This window comes from Polypterus senegalus, chromosome 18 (assembly GCF_016835505.1).
Source record: "Polypterus senegalus isolate Bchr_013 chromosome 18, ASM1683550v1, whole genome shotgun sequence".
NCBI lineage: Eukaryota > Metazoa > Chordata > Cladistia > Polypteriformes > Polypteridae > Polypterus > Polypterus senegalus.
The window spans coordinates 59,728,214-59,750,758 of record NC_053171.1 but is presented as its reverse complement, the minus strand read 5'-3'; the positions used below and the strand labels follow the sequence as shown (position 1 = coordinate 59,750,758).

Genomic DNA, 22,545 nt, shown 5'->3' with positions numbered 1-22,545 from the left:
AATTGTTATTGGATTGGCTGTTTTTTCATTATATTAATATTAATTTATTTATTCATTCAGCCTCTGTTAAAAAAAGAAGCACATTTTCCCTTAGAGGACAAGTTCTATCTATCTATCTGAAATATATGAGACTTGGAAAAATTTATATTATTTGTCAAATGAAGTACCAAATATCCACTGATACACATTTGTAGGACAAGTCAATTAAAGAGTCCGACAAACAGCAACTGAGATATTAAAACATTTTATTGAATCTGTTCTGACAATTATAGTCTTTTAATTAAAATAATGATTATAATTATCAGAAAACATAGCCATTTTAATGTCAGCATAAAACCAGGCCAGTAACATCTTTGTGAAATAATATCAGCAGTTTTATAAATTCCAGAATGTACACCAATAGCACTGGCATGAACTTCCTTACAAGTATCCTTTGTCTCCTAAACTCAACAAATAACTTTCATATTCCTCCTGTTGCCCTGCTTGTCTTTTTGACAATAGTAAAGGTCATCCCTTGAAAAATTATATTCATGCAGCAATTAATAATATGGTTATAATGTAAAACACTTCAAACAAACCTGCAAAATGTACATTTTCTTTGTTTAAGTTGACTTCTTCAATGGATCTAACACTTACAACATGGGGCACTACAACACACATACACAAATATCTTTAGTATTGTTTTAATATAGCCTTGAGAATTGTTAGTATCTGTCCTTTATCCAAGCCACCCATTTACAAAAGAGATTTACAGGCTTGGGCCAGAAGACAAAAATGAACGGAAAGAAATGCCAATCTAGTGCTTGCCACACTGATGCTCGCTCATACTACTACAATTTAAAAGTGCCACCCAACCTGATGCCAACTCTTTCAGATGGGTAGTGAAACCCGGAAAATGTATTAATGGATACAGGAAAAAAGTTGAAAGACTTATTCTGACAGTGACCATGTTGGGGATTGTTGATCTGTGAAGTGGCAGTAAAATAAAAAAAAAAATTAAAAACCTGATTACAAAATATATCAAGAAACCTCAAAAGGTATATAATGATTAATTTATGAAAACTCCATAGAATACTTTCTAATACATGTTTTTCCTTCAACAGTCATGCTAATGTCAGAATTTGTGTGTTTATCACCTATACTTTGTGCACATATTGAAGCTGTTTTATGGAAAACGCAAGCACACAGTAAATAATTATCAGCGGTTACAATTTAAATGTATATTTGCAGTATATACTGTATCCTGAAATGCCAAATTAGAAATGAGAAGATGATGAAAAGTTATTTTTGCTTAACAAACTGATCACAAAATTTCCTAATCCAGTTTGACTTTGTTGGTACCCTAGAGTGGTACATATCTTGGAAGAAGTCCTATCAGGTTTATTTGGATTTTAAAAAACCTAAATAATAATAATAATAATATCTTACATTTATATAGCATTTTTCTGGCTACTCACAGCGATTTTCATAGACATACTTAAAAAAGACAGTGTAAGCTTGATTTTTTTAATTAGTGGATGAGTAAGGACATAGTAGACAAAAAAGTGATATAGAAGACTTCCTTCAATCTCTTTAAATAAACTGTGGACAGTTTTGTAATTCCAGTATTAATTTACAAGCAGAGGAGCTGTGGAAATAAGTGTCTCCTCTGCTAGAAGGGATTAAGAGACACAATCGACATGAAAGTGCTATAAAAGACTGTCTGATAGGCTTATTAAAGAAACTGTGCACAATTTGAACTGCCTGGTGTTCATTTTGTAATGGACCACTACAGATGAGGGATGCCACAGGCAACTAAAAGTTTTAAAATACATTTGATGAGTTTTAATCTCCAATGAAAAACGGTGCACAGAACTCCTATGTGTTTTATAGGATAATTGCACCTGCTGTGAAAATGAGATTCCTCTCCAATGTACAGGGGTGAAAGGGTGGGTGTGATAGGAAATTTATTTATTTATTTATATAGAACTAAACACGCCAAAACGACTGAAAACACAACTGACGACTGGTATTCTTCGATATCATTTTAACAAAGTTTACTGTCCGCCCTCAATCACAGAGCACCCCGGTAAAACGTCAATAGCATTTAATATCCCTGCAGCCTTAGAATGCAGACATCAGGACATGGCTGCGCTTGCATGTTTACTAACAGTACGACAGTATTTTGCACGGAGCATGCGTTAAAACAGATCGATTAAGATCAGCGATTTTCAACGGTTCACATGTTTGCATTAAGAGTTTTTAAAGCAAAATAATTAAAAACTTATTTGAAGAAATTTGACACAACATAAGTCTACGACGCAGATTCTATACCATTTTATAGGAATTTTATATCATTATTTTAAAAATATACATACACTATGCGTGTACTATAAAGCAATACATGTATAATTTCGTGCATTTTAACCAGTTGACATCTCTGAACTTGTTAAAAAGTTGTATATAATTAATTTATATGAACCTTTACTTCAATAATATACACATTATGTTTGCATTGCGTGTGCACCTTGCTGTGTAATTATTTCAATGAACTTGTGGTATTGTCCCTATTCATACCCCACTACGCAGCGGCTGAATTTGATCATGCATTCCCACGTATAATAATAATATTACTACTACTATTATTATTATTGTTATTAATTCCTTACGTTTTTATAGCGCCTTTCTTACTACTCAAAGCAATTTGTAAAAATAAATAAATAAATAAATAAAATAACAGAATGGAAGCCCCCCGGACACAAACCAGTGATCATTTAACTGCGAGTCAGCAATCTTACTCTTACCGCCACCTCTTCCTGTTAGATACGCGCATTATAATTTTGAGCACTACTTTTTTTATTTTATACTGTCATAAATAAATTATATCAAAAAGGTTTTTTAAAAAGCCAATTTGAAGCAAAGAGGGTAAGTAATAGCTATTTTCTTTTGTAAGTCAATCAAAAATGCTTAAGCCTAAATAAAGATCGCCCTGTCAAAATAAGACTCTTTCACATTGTTGACGTGATTCATCTTTAAATTAAATGCTGCCAATAAGGAATAATAGAAATCACCGCGCTGCTTTCTAACTTTGACAAACTAAAGTTTTATTGGGTGAAAAAAATGATCTTCTGTGACAGATACACTTAATCAGTAGTGTGTGCGACACACGATTTGTGAGTTTGAGTGTTTGTGTTGTGTACGTGCGCGTGTGTGGTTTTCTCAGTTTTACAATAAAAATAGACATCAGTTATTTGTGAAGCAGGAATATTCTGATCATTCTGGTCCCTGATCACTGATAAACATTCAGAAGAAACAGCGCTATTCCAGTGTTTTCTTCCATAACATCCTTTCAGCAAACAGGACTAAGTTCCTTGCTGAAACAGGTCACCCTTTAATGAAATGCTGCCAATACGGAATAACAGAAATCACCGGGCGGCTTTCGGTCAATGATAAACCAGTGTCTGTTGAGGTGAAAAAATGGGAGGTACTGCGGTTGCTATCAATGCTTCCTGGTAACTCAGCTTTTGAGAAGAATCTGTTTTATGGGGTGAAAAAATAATCGTCCTTGACAGATGCGCTTAATCAGTAGTACGTGCGACCCAAGATTTGTGAGTGTGAGTGTGTGTGTGAGCGTATGCTTGTGTGTGGTTTTGTTAGTTTTACTATAAAAATAGTTAAACATCAGTTATTTGTGATGCGGGAATATTCTGGTCATTTTGATCCCTGATGAACATTTAAAGAAACAGAGCAACTCCAGTGTTTTCCTTCATAAAATCCTTTCAGCAAACAGGACTAAGTTCCTTGCTGAAGCAGATCGCCCTTTAATGAAATGCTACCAATACGGAATAACAGATATCACCGGGCGGCTTTCCACCAATGATAAACCAGCGTCTGATGAGGTGAAAAAATGGGACGTACTGTGGTTGCGATTAATTCTTTCTGGTAACTCTGCTTTTGAGAAGAATCTGTCATGGGTGGGACAAGAGGGAGCGAGTGAGGCGGGTACAATGAGCTGGGCGGGACGGAGCGAGGCGAAGAGGCGGTATCTGCGCGAGTGTTTTAAATAATGAAAGGAAAAAAGTGCTTTGAAATCGAGAACCCCAACAAATAGGGCTTACTAAACAAACGCGACAGACAAGCGTATGCTGCTTGTATAAAATGTGCACAATAATTACAACAGTGTTGAAGCAATGATGAAGCAAAAGGGAGATGCTAAACATGGGTGACCGCGTTGTGCCTGCCCATAAATCCCAACCAATGTATATATCTGAACCGATCTATCTGAACCAATATATATATCAGAACGGATGTATCTGAACCGATGTATATATCTAAACCAATCTATTTTAACCAATATATATATTTAAACCAATGTATATCAACCAATATATATATCTCAACCAATGTATTTATTTGAACGGATGTATTCAAACTGATGTATATATCTCAACCAATATATCCCAACCAATGTATATATTTGAACCGAAATATATATCTGAACGGATGTATTAAAACCAATGTATATATTCAAGCCAATGTATCTGAACCAATATATATATATGAACCAATGTATATATTTACGAACCAATCTTTTTTTCCTGAATGGCCCCTCATATATATATATATATATATATATATATATATATATATATATATATATATAAATATATATATATAATATATAAATAGATAGATATGACAACAACACTCATATCAATGACAAAACAATTACATTAACAATCATCTTACGTTATTTTTAAAATGTTTGCTTTTCTTTTTCATAACTTCTTTAACACACTACTTCTCCGCTGCTAGTCGTCCAATAAACAAGAAAGAGAAAAATATCCTGAACAACATGCAAACAGAAATTCAAAAAAGCAATGTTTATAGAATGTAAGTTAGAGGATAAAGTAATTCATAACATTGTGTTTCATGAGACATTAATGTAATAAAATTTTTTATTTACTGTTTATTATGTTTTACTTTTTTACTTCTACTTTTATACTTTTACTTTTTACTATGTGTTATTATTCATTGGTACTTAAAATAGACAGTTGTAGTGAAATACTGAAATAACACACGTGCGACTAGGAGGGAGGTGTGTGGACCAAGTGGAGATATTTACCCGCCAGGCTAGGGGGTGGCAGGGTGCACTAAACCTATTTCTGTTATCTCTGCAGGCCAAATACGGGAAAACCTGCCTGATTCAACATCACTTCTATTTCCAGCGCCCAGACTGACGTCACTTCCAGTTTGAGCTAGATGACATCACTTCTGCCTTTTGGCTTATAAAGCCACCATCTTTTCTCAACTATTCAGTTCAGTTCAGGACTAAAAAAGTGCAGATGAGTGCTATTTCAAAACCCTTTTGCAGCCAGGGACAATATATGGGTGGCTGCCCCAAACCTTTTTCTGTGTGTCAAGGCTGTTCATTTCACACTATCTATAATAACTAAGGACCAAACCATCTTCCTCCCATGCCCTGAATACTCTTTTGTATACCAATTCTTTAAATACAATCACTTTCTCTAATGGAGGGGTACCCCGATGCCTTTCGAGCAACTCAGCCAGAAGATAGTAAGCATCCAGCGCCCGCCCCCGGGGGTTTGGCAAGCAAAGCGAAAAGGGGGTGGAATGACATTAAATAGTCTTTTTGTCTGCTGATCAAAGTATGTCACAAAAGGCAAATTAAACCCATTTTTATTCCTTTTTGTAAAATAATAAAATGTGAAAACTTTCAAGGGGGTGAATACTTTTTACAGATACTGTATATAACTGCAGATTGGTATGACATACATTTGGAGAATTATTTTCACAAGAAATTAATAAACTTTCATACACAAGCACAATCTGTTAAAATGCCTTCTGTTCTCAAATGCTGACAGAAGCCAGGATGGGAACAAGCAGAACGTGTGCTGGTGCTTGTGAACACGGTACCAAAATGTGACGAGCAGTTACACATGAGATTTCTCGATTCTCTGCTTTGTTTTTAAGTACATTGGTTTATAAGTTCTAAATTAAGTGTAAATCAGCCTTTAAGTGCTTTTGTCAGCTGGAGTTGAAAATGCAGCCCTACTCTGAAGTCTGTTGGAGTACTTGATTGTAATATGGGAAGCATTTTAATCCCTTCTTGTGAAAACCAAAATGAATCCAAACATGGACAGAGCATTTAGTATAGGAATCTCTTTGACATTACTAACACTGGTGTACATTTTAACATTGAACATCTGTTATTATGTAAAGGGGATTACATTTTGTTATGCAACTAACAATAAAATGAATTCCCACAGATGGCACACTCCATACATTAAATTTGTCACATATATACATATAGTATATCACATAAAATATATAATTATACTGTATTGATTTTTAAGTCACTTGTAATTCACTCAATATCATATTCTTGATGATACTATATTCAACAAGTGAAAATAAATACAATTTTCCCTTGGGGATTAACAAAAAAAAATTGAAATCAAAATGTTCTTGATTTATTAGCAACGTCAGTGATTTGGAATATTTGTAAATAAACATCAGGAATACTGCATAGTTTTGGCAGTACCCTAAACTAAATTTCATTATCATACACTAACTACACAGTGGTAAGCCATCTACCAATGCCTTGTGTTGGATAAAGTGCACTTGGTGAGTTACACCCAAAGCATATTGACTGTATCAAAAATTATTTTGCAAATTGGAGATAAATGTTCAAGAATACTGCACATTTCTGCAAGAACAACACATTATGTCACTTTAGTTCAAACTGAATTTTCTAATGTTAGGGCACCTGTTTCTTCAAGCTGAATAATGGCTGTCCCAGGTCCAAAACTGTTCCAAGCTGTACAGTTGTAACGTGTCTGGAAGTCTGCCTCCATTACATTGTTGATGGTCAAGGTAGAAAGGACGCCAGTACCAGTGTCTGCACGCTCCACTGTGTAACGTTCCAGAGTGCCAGTCTCTAAAATATTTTCTTTCCACGCCCAAGCCTAAAGGCACAGAGAATTCAGGAATGAAGAAAAAGACCAGAAGAGGAATCATCTTCCATGTTTAAACTGGTAAAAATGAAACAAAGGGAAATGCTCTCAAAGCTACATAGGTTCATTCTGTCATTTCTGTCTAGTCTGGAAATGTTTCATTAAACCTGTTAATACTGTCAAATGCATTTCTGAGAAAAAAAATAACAATGCCACCTTGTATGTCCTAGCTATGGCACTTTTAGCTACTTAGTGGATTCTGCAGAATACAAATACACAACATACTCTTTTTAAGCTTACCTGGTTTTAAAGTATTACTCTAAAATGTTTGCAACTGAGATGAACCCTCCAATACCTTCAACTAGGAGAGTACTGAAAAGTTACATACAATTTTAATAAGTCTCATTTTCTTCCAGGCTTTTGGAAGCATACATTGGAGCCTTCTGGACAAAACGGCCTCATTTTCAAATTCTTGAATTTGATTGATGCTCAAAAGTAAAAGTGATTTTAAAGACCATCAACATTTTGCTTTCTAGCTTATCAGATTTGTTTAACAGAAAGGTACAACTCAGTGAAAGCTAGTGTAAATGCAAGACTGGATAGATGAGTATTTAATATTGCATGTAGTACTTTAATTCATTGGAAGAATAACTCCTGTCTGGTCAATTCCACAGTTTTATATACCAGAAAGGAAAGTCGTGACAGGTTCTGAGAAATATTCCTGAGCTACAAGGCAGCATGAAAGCCAACAAATAAACCTGGTGCTATGTCCATTAATTCTGTTTGCTATAGCACACAGACCAAAGACTACAAATAGCAATGAATTTAAAGAGAAAACAGTTATGAATTATGACAGATGTGTCTGAGTGGAAGTGCACATGTTCACATAAAATGGACAGCACAGCCACCATAAAAAACCCATAACTCTAGATAACAAGTGTCTCCTGCCCAGTGACACCTGAGATCAGCCCAAGGACATGGAATTATTTTTAACTTACTATTCGGTCAGGTGTTGGGGTGCTACCAATGAAACATTTCACCTCTCCTTTATCCCCACGGATGGCATATTGCACTGAATCACTAGATATGATTGGTGGTCCTGAGTAAAAGGAAAATAAAGATAATACACGGGGCATAGGTGAATTCAATAAAAAACAGTTTAAATGAAATTCATTAGAAAGGATATAGCGATATTAATCCTTCAAAAGTGATGAAATGTTAGAATTTTAAATTAAATTAAAATTTAGAAGTTTATAAACTTGGTAAATATCACCCTAATTAAATATCATTCTTTCACATGCATTGCAGACTAATGGCAAAATGATTAAATACTGTGCTTGGTTCCTGTTTCTTCCCTAAATAATGTTGAAGTAATTAAAAAGATATCACCACCAACCAAACTAATGAGAAAGTATACAGTATTAAGTCGAAACCACTTTTAAATCTAATGGCAAGGTGACTAAGTAAAATAATCAATTGTCTAGCCTTTGAAAACCTATTCACTAGGAAAGAAAATATTCACATTTGTCATCATAAGACCAAAACACAGGTGGTGACTAGTTCTACTCATGCAATTGCTTTTATTTACTTATCTGGGTCCAGTAATTATGGCTGAAAGTCAAATGACATACTTACTAAACCACAGTGTCTCGCATCACGGCATTATGGAGTTAGAAATATGTTAACAGGAAACACGTTTTGATGCAGTGTACATAGTTGAGAAGGGGGTGGGGGGTGTCACTTCAACAGTGAAGACGTAGATATATATGAAGAAGTAGAAGCTACATTTATTACTAAATGCTTGGCTGACAGCTACATGCAAGGCATTTGGCAATGTATGGTATATTATAACAATGTATAGTTATTTTTTTATAGTGGAAGCACATTCAGATTAAGTGGTTAACTTAGGGTCCACAATGGGACACAATGGGTGAGAATGAAATCAGCAACTTTTTGTTTTAAAGTCCAGTGTCTCAGGCTGTACTCCACAATGCTATCATGGTAGTATTTGATGTCAGATAGTGTGGGAAGTCTGTAAGGGAAACTGTTATGCTCCTTCAGGCTTAGGAGGTGTAGTTGAAAATCTCATGCACACGTCAATACATTTAACCTTTCCCTAAATTGATCATTAATGTTGTCCCACTGTCTTATAGATGGACAGTCTCATCACCAAAAGTAACTTTCTTGGTACTTGATCACTTAAATTTGAAAAATGCACATGGTGAAGGAATAAGGGAGTTAAAAATCCCTTTGGGACAGATTCTTGGCATCATTTCATCCTTACTATCTGATCCCTGACTATAATCACACCTGTCCTGTGATTGATAAGAATCAGATTTAAAGCCTTACCAGGTATGGGACTGACATACAGGTAGTGTGTGCAAAATCAGAGGAACTTTAACATATGTGGTAACTGGCAAAATGGCAAACCACAATCATAAGACTATAAACAGTTTGTTCTGAAGGATATAAAATGTGCTTTTGTAACTGCCTGTTATATTTCTCTGACATTAGCATATAGTGAACCAAATATTTCAGAGAATGAGATGAGGCAAGTCAATATTTTGTCTATTGTATGAGCCTGGATTGTTGGAAGGGTATAAAGGGTTCATTTGGCCCTCATGGTTGTCTTTTACAAATTAGAAAAAGGTAAAATCATACCATTAACAGAAAGTGCAACTTCCTTCTCTCCTACTCCTATCCGAGGCACTATGGCCTTGCAAACATAGAGACCACCATCCATTTGGCTGACAGACTTGAGGTAGAGCTGATTATTATTACTGAGCACCTAAATATCCAACAAAACATTTGAAAGAAACAGTTAAAATGTACTGATTCACAATATTACTGTTAATCCCTTTGCAACAAGTCTGCTCTCACCATGTTGGAACCCTTTTTTGTCCACGTCAGAGTGAGAGGAGGATTCCCTGACCAAACACAGGTCAAAGTCACATCAGAGCCAATATCAACAGAGGTGGGCCTGGGCTCAACCACAATTCGAGGTCCAACTATAATAGAAAAACTCGGTTATATGTAGCATCCAATGAGCTTGAGAGCTGTCCACATGAATGTTCTGAATGTTAAACAATGAGCAAAAGATGAACAGAGAAACAGAGACTGGAAATAGTACAGAATAAAAGAAATAATAGGTAGAAATGTATAATATATAATGCTTTAAACAGAGCTAGCTACAGTAAAAACACAGATAAACCCGAAGAAAATGAGCAGGCAGTGAGTCATAATAAATAGGTTGAGAAACACATAAGTTGGCAAAGCCAAAATGGAGAGGCACTCACACTGGACATCAACTAAAGTGCTGACATTGGTACTTCCAACAGCATTGTGGACTTGACAAGATACTGGCTCTGTAAAGAAGGTATGATCTACCACTGCTTCATAGATGCTATCTGTGGCTCCATCAATCAAAACACCACCTTTCGCCCACCTAGCACATGGAGATAAAAAGAAAGTAACCCCATGGGATTTTCTCAGGATTTACTCAAAGAAACCATCTCAAGTAACCTTCAGCCACAGTCAAGGCATCACCTACCAACTCCACTCCTCGGATTTAAGGTGTTGTGTTTGCCATGCTGGATGAAATCCCTAGAAAGGCTTTATTCATTTTGCTGTTTTTATTTAAAAAGAACTCACATATCATGTTTTTTTCAAGTATTTTCTATTCAACAAAACATTTTAAGATGTCTGTTTATATGAGGGCAAATAAACGCTTTAAAATGTCCCTTAAATAAATCTAGGCCTAGCTTATCTACTCTTTTTTTTTTTTCAAGATAGCTGTTACAGACCAACAATTTTCAGATCATCTTTGCTGAGGCCACCATGAAAGTGTAATTTCACAGTCATGTATGAAAGAAATAGTTGCATTTATTACATCTTAAATTACTTTGTCAAGGTCACAACAAGAACTGACTATAAGATTTGAAACCTATGGAATCAATCTCATCTACATCACCCCACCTGAAGCTAACCTATGTAGTTTCTTTTAGAAGGGCTGATGTAAGTAGAATATCTCATGTTTATGCAGGTAACAACATGAAAGCAGGTTCCAGTGTTTATCAAGTAAACTCACCTGTAGCCCTGGATTTCTGGATTGGCTGTAGCTGTACAGGTAAAGACCACTCTTTCCCCCTCCAAAACAGTCTGTGGATGGATAGACAGGGTAACAGTGGGAGGATCTAAAAAACATAAAATATCCATTACGGACTCATATTAAATGATGCTTAAAACAGTTATGTTTTGAATGAGGCAATAAATCAAAGCTAATAATTGAGCAGGCTGACAAGACTTATGGTTTACAGTAGTAGGGTTAAAATATAATGTTTAATTACATTTCTAATTTTTTTTTTAATGTAACATGGTATACTCACGATGCACATTCAGCCTGACAGAGGCCTCCTTTCCACTGGGCAGGGCATCATTTTTTGTGTGGCAGGTGAATACTCTGCCTATGTCCGAGTCAGTTGGCATAATTGGAAGAATGCTGACTGTAGTCTCTCTTTTCCGATCTGGCAACACTTCCTATATTAGTCAGAATATGAAGAAATCAGTTTTTCTGTCACAGTGAACACACAGACTATGTACAGATAGCTTCTTAAAACTCATGCACTTAATAAGTTATATAATTTATGTTCAAATAAATATTTTCAACCAAGCAAATAAGTCTGTTATTACCGTGCTGCTGAAACTCCCATCCTGTTTCAACCCATCTCTACGCCACTCAATTTCAGCAGCAGGTTTTGCATTCCGAGCCCAACATGTCAGATTATAGGGAACCCCCGCAGTCAGCAAGATTTCAGGACCTCCCTCAATTGCAGGATCTTCTGGTGGAACTAAAGGAAAAAGGATAGGTGACTTGATGAATATCCACTTGGCTCAATTAAATTTCAAACTTTTTGTATTACTTAGCTGATTCAGGATAGATAGATAGATAGATAGATAGATAGATAGATAGATAGATAGATAGATAGATAGATAGATAGATAGATAGATAGATAGATAGATAGATAGATAGATAGATAGATAGATGTTTACTTAGCACAGTAAGTTTGGCTCTCCGGGATCGTAATGCTGCTTCTGTAGCCTGACATTCATATTGAGAGTCATCGGATAATTTAGCATCTGAGATCTCCAAGTTATACTGGCCAAACTCTGGATTTCGTAGCACTCTGTACCTTGGCCAAGCTGTTCACAGAATAAAACAAAACATATTCATGTTAATGTAACTATGATGTGAATGTAAAAAAGATGTCATGTGCTCTCTATATCCAAAAGGTATTAATACTGACAAATGGAGGTGCTTTAAACTATTATCTACATCCATTTTTTCTTGTAAAATTTTCAACATATATCTGCCTGTTGTACTATACAGCAGGGAATGGCATAATAGTCATGTATTTTTCCTCTCCTCTCTGGTTTACTCTTCTGGCTTTTTAAATTTTAATTCTAATATGTTAATATTATAACAATACAAAAACATTACAGGGGAATATGTGTTCATGATGACTTGCTGTAGTAAACACATTACCATAGACCAAACTAAATGAACAGTTGCTGCAATCTAGATAAAGCATAGTGTAGTAATCATTGATTGATTTTATAAATCTGCTTATTCCAATGTAATGCATTCTAATGTAATACAAAGTCATGGGAAGATGAATGGACAATCACAGGGCAAACATGCTGCAGCACTCACACAAACTCAGTATATTACAATACACATTTATTGAAAATAAATATAGCCATCAGTAAGAAAATACTAATAAGACCAATATATATTTCACAATTATGTGATCTTAAATTATAGGCTATATTTTATCCATAATTTCATTTTGTGCTTAAAAATGCCTATATCAAAAACTACTTTTTACTTCTAATAAACTATAAAATACAAAATTAAAAAAAAAATACAATAACATACAGAGATCATAAATTAATGTGTCTTCACTTGGGATTTCTTTCTTTTTTTTTTTTTTTGTATTTTTATACATAAACTAGATTCGATTATGTTTCACTTTTGTGAAAGTTCTGTCATTATATTTCAGTTTTTGTTGTCCTGGAATATTATTATTTTTGCCTATTATTAAGTTAATTATTTTGTTATTAACTTTAGCCAAGAGGCGGCATGGTGGTGCAATGTTAGCAGTAAGGAGACCAGGGTTTGTGTCGTGGGCCCTCCCTGTGTGGAGTTTGCATGCCCTCCCTTTGTCTGTGTGGGTTCCCTCCCAAAGATATGTAAGTTAGGTGGATTGCTGATTCTAAATTGTCCCCGGTGTGTGTGTGTTCGTATGCTCACCCTATGATGGACTGATGCCAGCTAGGATAGGCTCCAGTGACCCTGGTTTAGAAAGCGGTTTAGAAAATTAAATGAATAAAAGAAATTTTATTTTCCATGATTATTGCTGTTTTACTATTGTCATTTATTTTTGTCTCTGACTACACTTGTTTCTTACATCCTCTGGTCCTAAATAGAACATTTTTTGTCTGGATTTAAATACTGCCTTGTACTGGGATGGTGTTGGGTTACTCTCTGGTGGATGGAAAACATTATTTGTACAAAATAATTAAATCCATTCTTCATTGGTAGTCATTTTTGTTAAGTTCATAATATGATAGACCAAGAAATTCTACTTTTTGACTCCAATTCCTATAAAGAGTTATGATTTTTAGCAATTCTAAATCAACTTTGAATGATTTTTTAGTACTCTACAGTAGATGTCTATAATGCACTACTAAAAACAGGATACAGTCAAGTTGCCCATAAAATATTTGAAAATTCTGGTTATGTGCAACATACAGCATATCTGTTCACCTTCATGAATGAATGTTTGTTTACTTTAATAGTTTAAATAAACATTCTTTTTTAATTAATTTTATTGTAATCATTCCATACAAATCAATCAAATTTACAAAAAGTAGGATTGAGAACAAGTTGACCCCCATCCCTGTTAAACATTCTACAAAGTAATTAAAAATAAATTGTCAAGTTTGTTCTGTAATGTATAAAAATAACCTGATATGAATAGTTATATTGCAAAATATTAATTAGTGATCTCAAGGTAAAGTAACTGAAAACATTTTCTCACAAGTAAAAATGCTTTCTCATGCCAACCTGTTTTCTTAGAGGGAGCATTGGTTACATGACCTTCAAAATAAAGCATATATTTCACAAAACCGTCTAATTTTTTAGAGTGTCTCCAAATTGTGAAAGGCCCCACACACTCCCATAGTCATACTTTGGATTTAACTATTACCCATGTGGCTGTGGTTCAGAATGTAATAATTTCTTCTGTTAACCACTTAAGTACAACCTGTCCTACTGGTAGGTCACCACCATATTTCAAAGTTGTTTGTGTATGTTTCAATGACCCTACAGCTGAACCAAAAGCAATAATGGTAAATTACATGCTGTCAGCTCTCTTTCATTAGTAACATGTGATTTGTACACATATATGCTGAGTTGAGCAGCGTATCAAAGATTCCACCTACATCGAGCCAAATACAATGAAAACTCATTACCACTGGATAGCTGAGTTTCAGACATTTTCAATGATGAGCCATTCATAAAACAAAGAAAATATACTGGTTATGCGACAGTTAATATTTACCTATTGTTACAAAGAAGCTTCTGTGAGAGTGGATGCGAATTGTTTGCTTGATGTGCACTAAGACTTGAAGTTTGTATTAGGGTAATATCTAGTTTAAAAACAAAGAAAATATACGGTTGAGGAAGTTCTAGAAAAGTCACAGAATGCTAGTGATATGGAATATGGACACCGTGAGTTACAATTTTGACTTTATTGAGAACAACATGTTTGCTGAAGGACTAAATACTATACTTGATTTGTAAGTACTGCTTACTAAAACTTCAAAGCGTTACAGCGTGCTGTTTTACAGTTCAAGCGTCATGGATTCAATTACCATATCTAGACATGAGGAAAAACAGCCGTTTCAACTAGTGTCTTGTTAACAGTTCACCCCTGACCACTTCCCTACACTGGAGGGATAGACAGCTCTGTGTGATACTTGTATTCTGTTTCATAACCTGGTTGCTTCACCCCTACTCCCATTTATTTTTATTTATTTATATTTATATATACTGTAAATACTTCCTTTAAAACATTTAGAGTGTTATGTTCATTGCTGTACAGACATTTGTAGCTCCTTTATTACATAAGCAGAGAGGCAGGCGTTTATTTTTGGGTATGTAAATTAGGCGCAATAATGGCAAAAACCTCTTAGTGCATCGCAATCAGAATCATCAACCAAAATAAGCTGACTGCCCTGACCAGCAAATAGTTAATGAAACTATCTCAGTTAATTTGTTGAATTAATTTTAATTTGTTCCCACCCTTGCTAATAAAGCCCAGTTAATAACTACAGCTAAAAGTCATGTAAATAATGTCACCATTACAATTAAATTAATATGTATTAATAATCTGAGAGCCAGTCAGTCAGTCATTGTCCAACCCAATATATCCTAACACAGGGTCAAGGGGGTCTGCTGGAGCCAATCCCAGCCAACACAGGGTGCACACACACCAGGGACAATTTAGAATTGCCAATGCACCAAACCTGCATGTCTTTGGACTGTGGGAAGAAACACACGCAGACATGGGGAGAACATGCAAACTCCATGCAGGGAGGACCCGGGAAGCAAACCTGGGTCTCCTTACTGTGAGGCAGCAGCGCTACCACTGCACCACCATGCCGAGACCCAGAAACAATAAAACAGATACTGATTCTCAAATACATCAGCTTACTCAAACAACTCACATGTGAAAGCAAGGTTTCTCGAAAGAAAAAAAATAAAATTAAAAGGAACTAATTATATGGTCTCACATCAGAAAAATAGAAAGTAAATAGGGGGGCAATTTAAAAAGTCTAAGAAACCTGAAAAATATTAGACAGCAGGTTTAAGCGCTCTATAAAACTGACAAAAACAAAATTTGTACAACTTTTATATAGAGCAATAACTAATATGAAAGCATTTGTGAAACCCACACTAATTAATAGATGGACAAAGAACGCAGATTACTGTAAACAGCAAGTTTATATATCTAGAATAGCTGGATCTGAAGATGTAACATCTTCTGTTTACCACTTTGATCAATTTACTTTATCATCACAATGGAATGTTTTAAAATGATTTATAAAATCAAAACTACCACTTCTCTCTTAGACACAATTCCAATTAGTGTATGGAATAAAATAACATGCTGAAGTTGTGCAGCCCATCCTGGACATAATAATAACTTTACTGACATACATTGCTCCTGATTCCTTTCAAGCAACCAATGTTAGCCCATTATTAATGTAGTTTTAACAATGTATTTGAAATTAGAAATCAGGTTTAGATACCCCTATCCTAAAGAATTATAGACCAGTTTCAAATTTTAACATTTCTTACAAATGTTAAAAAAATGAATGTATAGATGGATATTTTGAGAAACCAAAACTAATCTAAAAACGATGCAAATAATACTGTAATGAATGACAGAACAATGAACAGAACACTTCCAGTATTGTGCTTTGAAATTTAAGCACAATTTTAATAATAATGACAATATCATTTTACTATGTGGAACTGAGAGGTGGACTTGTTAGATTTTAAGTTACAGGTTTAAGCTTACTTCTTCCCTATCAAACTACTTCCAGTACATGATCAATTATGATAGCAGTACTCCTTTATTATATCTGCAATTAGACAAGGTGTCCCTCAAGCTTGGAGCTGGGGACAATTCTTTTTTCTTCTTATATGCTGCCAAATGGAGTTGCCATTTGGACACATGACATTACCCTTCATTGTATGCTGATTTCTGTCATTTGTATTAAACAGAATTAACTGCTGAAACATTTTAAAAGCTGTTTGATGCATTATTATAAAACTAGTCCTGCTACATCTTTTTTGTAATATGGAGACCAAAGCTGTACACACAGTACTCCAGATTAATCTTCACCAGTGAATTGTATAAATTAGAGTAAACCCCCATTGACTTGCACTTTATATCTCATGATATATAACCTAACAACCTATTAGAGTTCTTGGTCACTTCTGTAGACTTTATTGATATAGAGTCTAATATGACTCCAAGATCTTTTTCAGAAGGTGTACTTTCAAATTTCAAACCCCCCATTGCATATTCAAGCCTAACAAATTTTACTCACTACATGTAATAGTTTAACTTACCTTACATTTCATCTTCAACAATACTGCCCAAGCCTGTGTGCTGTCCAGCTTCCTCTTTAATGCTTTGACTGAATATCGACTATCTGCCCTTACACCTAGTTTAATATTATGTACAAATGTAACCAGCTTGTAGTTGCTTTTAACAAAGTTTGCACCTTTTATATAGGAGAAACTTGTGTAGCTGGAAGATTAAATTTGGAGTGTAATTGTTCAAAAAATACAAACACATTATCAGCATAGACATTTCTAAATATTGCAATCTTAAATGTTTTCCACGGGCTAAATAGTGGTTAGATTAGAGCAGACTAAAGAAGATTATGATATACTAGCTGACACCCGCCCTAGCATACGGCGGTGTAAGAACAGGAACGGAAAACGGTGAGAAAGGAATTCAGAAATCAAGAAGAAAGAAATACTTCTTGAAAGACGTAGTTGTGAATAGGTGTTTTGCTGGAGACGATTTGTGTCAAGAAATAACCCACTGATAGGAACGGGCAGTTGCTGAATCCCGAAATAGAGATGACAAAACCCATCGATAGAGAAGATACTGTCGTTCATTTTATAACAAAGGCATAGGAAACAACTGTTGCAGTATAATGAAAATAGCAAGGAGCAAAACCAATAGCAAGGAGCGACACCAATGTCAATGGTCGAGAGCATAGACATATATAGATAGACACCGCATTCACTGTGTTGCCCAGTCGACAAAATATATTAGCTCGTCCACCCTATTGCGAGAGGCAAAAGTGCAATTTAAACTAATACAGGTAGTCATTATGCCCCACACACTCACCTTGCAGATGACGTCTTAACCCGGTTCTATTAGCAGACGAGAACTGTACAGAATTTATATCCAAACAAATCAGTTAGAGGTGTCGGCAGGAATACTCTGGAAAACTCTAAAGGCCTTCTTAAGAGGACAGATTATTTCATATCTTTCCCACAGAAATAAATTAGAAACCAAGAAAGCATCAAAGCTTAGAAGTGAAATTACTAGAATAGATGAAGAACATGCCAGGCGTCCAAGCAAGGCTCTACATAGGAAAAGGTAGGCGCTGCATTCAGAACTCAACCTCTTGACAACTAAAGAAACTGAACAACTAATTTATAAATCAAGACATCATTACTATAAACACGGAGAGAAAGCTAATAAGCTTTTAGTTCAACAAATCCACAAGCAAGAAGTTCGCAATGCAATCCCAGTAGTCACTAACACGAACGGAGATGAAATCATTGACCATAAAAATAAAATGCACACATTTAGAGACTACAATAAATCCTTATATTCTACTAAGTTTAAAGAAGACAACACACAATCTAGTGCATTTCTGGATACATTGCAGATACCACAAATAGATACTTTGAGTGCGGAGGAACTGGATAAACCTCTGGCGCTATCAGAATTACTAGATACTATAAAGTCACTTCAATACGGGAAAAGAGGAGGCCCTGATGGCTTCCCTGTAGAATTTTATAAGAAATTCTCTGCTCAGCTAGCTCCCCTCTTATTAGCAACGTTCACAGAAGCTAGAGATAATCAAATTCTACTTGAAACTTTTTTCAAAGCATTAACCGTCTTTCCTAAACAAAATAAGGACTTACTACAATGTGCATCATACAGACCAATTTCACTTCTGAATAATGATGTTAAGATACTCTCAAAACTCATAGCTAGAAGGATGGAGAAAATGCTGCCTTCGGTAATATCACAAGATCAAACTGGATTTATCAAGGGCCGACACTTATCCTCCAATCTTTAACGCCTGTTTAATGTAATATACTCACCAGCAAAGTCAAACACCCCAGAAATATTATTATCATTGGATGCAGAAAAAGCATTTGACATGATTGAATGGAAATACCTTTTCACTACATTAGAGAAATTTGGGTTTGTCCCAAACATTTGTGCATGGATAAAACTACTGTATGCCAATTCAGAAGCTTCAGTTTGTATCAATAACATTTGTTCAGACTACTTTAAACTAGAACATGGTACCAGACAAGGATGTCACTTGTCACCAATACTATTTGCAATCGCCATTGAACCACTGGCGGTTCACTATCGAAATGCTTATCAGATAAAGGGGATTATCAGAGAAGGAACAGAAAAATTCTCTATATGCAGATGATATGGTACTGTATATATCAGACCCACAAAATTCTGTGCCTGCAGTCTTAACAGCACTTACTGAATTTCAAAAGATCTCTGGTCTCAGAATTAATTTGAATAAAAGTGTACTCTTTCTAGTGAATTCTCAAGCATATAATATTAGATTGGACACCATACCTTTTATCATTGCAGATTAGTTTAAATACCTAGGGGTAAATATCACAAGTAAACACAAAGCTCTTTATCAACAAAATTTCGCCGTCTGTATGGAAAAAATGAAGCAAGACTTGCATAGATGGTCAACCCTTCATCTCACTCTAGCTGGAAGAATTAACGTTGTTAAGATGACTATTCTTCCTAAGCTTCTTTTTTTATTTCAAAACATTTCAATATACATAAATACATAATTTTTTAAGCAATTAAATTCAACAATAACCTAATTTATTTGGAACTCAAAACATCCACGTATTCAAAGAGCGACCCTACAAAGACCTAAGGGAGAAGGTGGCATGGTTTTACCCAACTTTCAGTTTTATTACTGGGCAGCAAACATACAAGCTATAAAAACCTGGACGCAAATAGATGAACATACACAGGCTTGGTCCGCAATAGAAGTAAAATCCTGCAGTACTTCTTTATATTCCCTGCTTTGTGCCCCAATAAAGGCAAGTTATCGCCAATATACTAATAACCCAATTCTGCTTCACTCACTCAGAACATATAAAGAATCTTTCATCTGTGGCACCTCTACAAGAGAACCACCTCTTTCAACCTTCGCAAACATATGCAGTTTTTAATATCTGGAAAAGATTTGGGATTAAATTGCTTAGAGATCTTTATATAGACAGCATCTTTGCATCCTATGTACAACTACATTCCAAATGTAACTTTCCAGCTACACATTTCTATCACTAACTTCAAATTAGGAACTTTGTTAAACAGAACCTGTCCGATTTTCCTCATCTTGCACCCTCCTCCATGCTGGAAAAAATATTGCTCAATTTCGAGGATTAGATAGATAGATAGATAGATAGATAGATACTTTATTAATCCCAAGGGGAAATTCACATAATCCAGCAGCAGTATACTGATACAAAGAAACAATATTAAATTAAATAGTAATAATAATAAAATTGAAAAAAATTAAAATAAAATTAATGTTAGCATTTACTCCCCCGGGTGGAATTGAAGAGTTGCATAGTGTGGGGGAGGAACGATCTCCTCAGTCTGTCAGTGGAGCTGGACAGTGACAAAAGTCTGTCACTGAAGCTACTCCTCTGCCTGGAAATGACACTGTTAAGTGGATGCAGTGGATTATGCATGATTGACATGAGTTTGCTTAGTGCCCGTCGCTCTGCCACAGATGTTAAACTGTCCAACTTTACTCCTACAATAGAGCCTGCCTTCTTAACAAGTTTGTCCAGGCGTGAGGCGTCTTTCATCTTTATGCTGCCACTCCAGCACACCACCGCGTAGAAGAGGGCACTCGCCACAACCGTCTGGTAGAACATCTGCAGCATCTTACTGCAGATGTTGAAGGATGCCAACCTTCTCAGAAAGTATAGTCTGCTCTGACCTTTCTTACATAGAGCATCAGTATTGGCAGTCCGGTCCAATTTGTCATCCAGCTGCACTCCCAGATATTTAAAGGTCTCCACCCTCTGCACACAGTCACCTCTGATGATCACAGGGTCCATGAGGGGCCTGGGCCTCCTAAAATCCACCACCAGCTCCTTGGTTTTGCTGGTGTTAAGATGTAAGTGGTTTGAGTCGCACCATTTAACAAAGTCTTTGATTAGCTTCCTGTACTCCTCCTCCTGCCCACTCCTGATGCAGCCCACAATAGCAGTGTCATCAGCAAACTTTTGCACGTGGCAGGACTCCGAGTCATATTGGAAGTCTGATGTATATAGATTGAACAGGACTGGAGAAAGTACAGTCCCTTGCGGCGCAACCGTATTGCTGCACACAATTTCAGACCTGCAGTTCCCAAGACGCACATATTGATGTCTGTCTGTAAGATTTAGACACCATCTCTGCAATATATAAAATTATTTTACAGTCCCTCCCTTTTAAAGATCCAAGAGGACACTGGGGAAAAGATCTCTTAATCAATATATCAGAAAAGGAGTGAAAGGTAGCAATGCGGAGAATTCACTCAAGCTCCATATGCACAAAGCATACAATTATTCAACTCAAAATTATATATCTAGCACATCTGTCTTGCTAAAAACTGTCCAAAATGTTTCCAGGGAAAGATCCAACCTGCGAACGCTGCAATCAAGTCCCAGCTTCACTGGGTGACATGTTTTGGGCCTGCACCAAATTAACATCATTTTGGACCAAAATTTTTAAGTGCCTTTCAGACAGCCTTTATGTCACAATCCCTCCTAGCCCATTAAAAGCTGTGTTTGGTGTCCTTCAAGATGGGTTTAAAGAGGAGAAGGACAAACAAACTGTAATTGCATTCACTACACTTTTGGCACGTAGACTTATTTTGCTAAACTGGAAGAATCCTGACTCTCCTCTTTTAAGTCTGTGGGAAACCGATGTTTTATACTATTTGAAATTGGAAAAAATAAAATTCTCAGTTAGAGGATCTGTACAGAACTTTTTCAAAACCTGGCAGGATATAATCAATAATATTTTAGGATAAGCTCTTAAAGCACCGAGGAAGCAATTCTCTCCGCATTTATTTCTCTTCTCCATTCATCTCTATTGCCCTATTAAACTAAACAATTTAGGTATGTTTACAAGCTTTAAGTTTTACTACGTTGGCCATGCTCTCTTTCTCAGGGGTGGGGGACAATTTGTTTTCAATCCTATTTTTTGTAAAAATGGATCTATCTGTATGGAATGATTACAATGAAATTAATAAAATAAATAAAAAAAAAAAAACTAATACAGGTAGACGTGGAAACTGGGTTTTCTGAAGAAAAAACAATAACGTTTAAAACAGTATCGTATACATACAACAGATTTTGGCGAATCATTTACATGCAATTATTTATATCCATGTTCTTACGCAACACAGCACTGAAGTATTGGTTAATGCCCGAGTCACCTCACGTATAGATTACTGTAATGCTATTCTAACTGGCATCCCACAAAAACGTATCCATCGCTTACAACTTATTCAAAATACTGCTGCCAGGATAATAATCTGCTGTTCTAAATCCACTTAACATATTACACCTACTCTCTCTCAACTTCACTGACACTTAGGATAATTCAACATTGAAAACCTGAAATTTTAAACAAATAAATGATTTAAA

The 22,545-nt window shown here is 35.5% G+C and overlaps 1 protein-coding gene across 1 annotated transcript in view; it reads right to left on the bottom strand.

Moving 5' to 3' along the window:
* Positions 1-22,545, bottom strand: part of LOC120518438 (kin of IRRE-like protein 1) — a 299,507-nt gene that overhangs the window by 30,429 nt on the left and 246,533 nt on the right. Inside the window, exons 3-11 of the mRNA XM_039741222.1 lie at positions 12,006-12,155; positions 11,646-11,803; positions 11,342-11,492; positions 11,044-11,149; positions 10,253-10,401; positions 9,837-9,964; positions 9,618-9,744; positions 7,955-8,055; positions 6,770-6,968 (exon numbers count right to left, since the gene is read on the bottom strand). Of these exons, the coding sequence (XP_039597156.1) occupies positions 6,770-6,968; positions 7,955-8,055; positions 9,618-9,744; positions 9,837-9,964; positions 10,253-10,401; positions 11,044-11,149; positions 11,342-11,492; positions 11,646-11,803; positions 12,006-12,155 (1,269 nt within the window). The remainder of the gene's footprint in view (positions 1-6,769; positions 6,969-7,954; positions 8,056-9,617; positions 9,745-9,836; positions 9,965-10,252; positions 10,402-11,043; positions 11,150-11,341; positions 11,493-11,645; positions 11,804-12,005; positions 12,156-22,545) is intronic.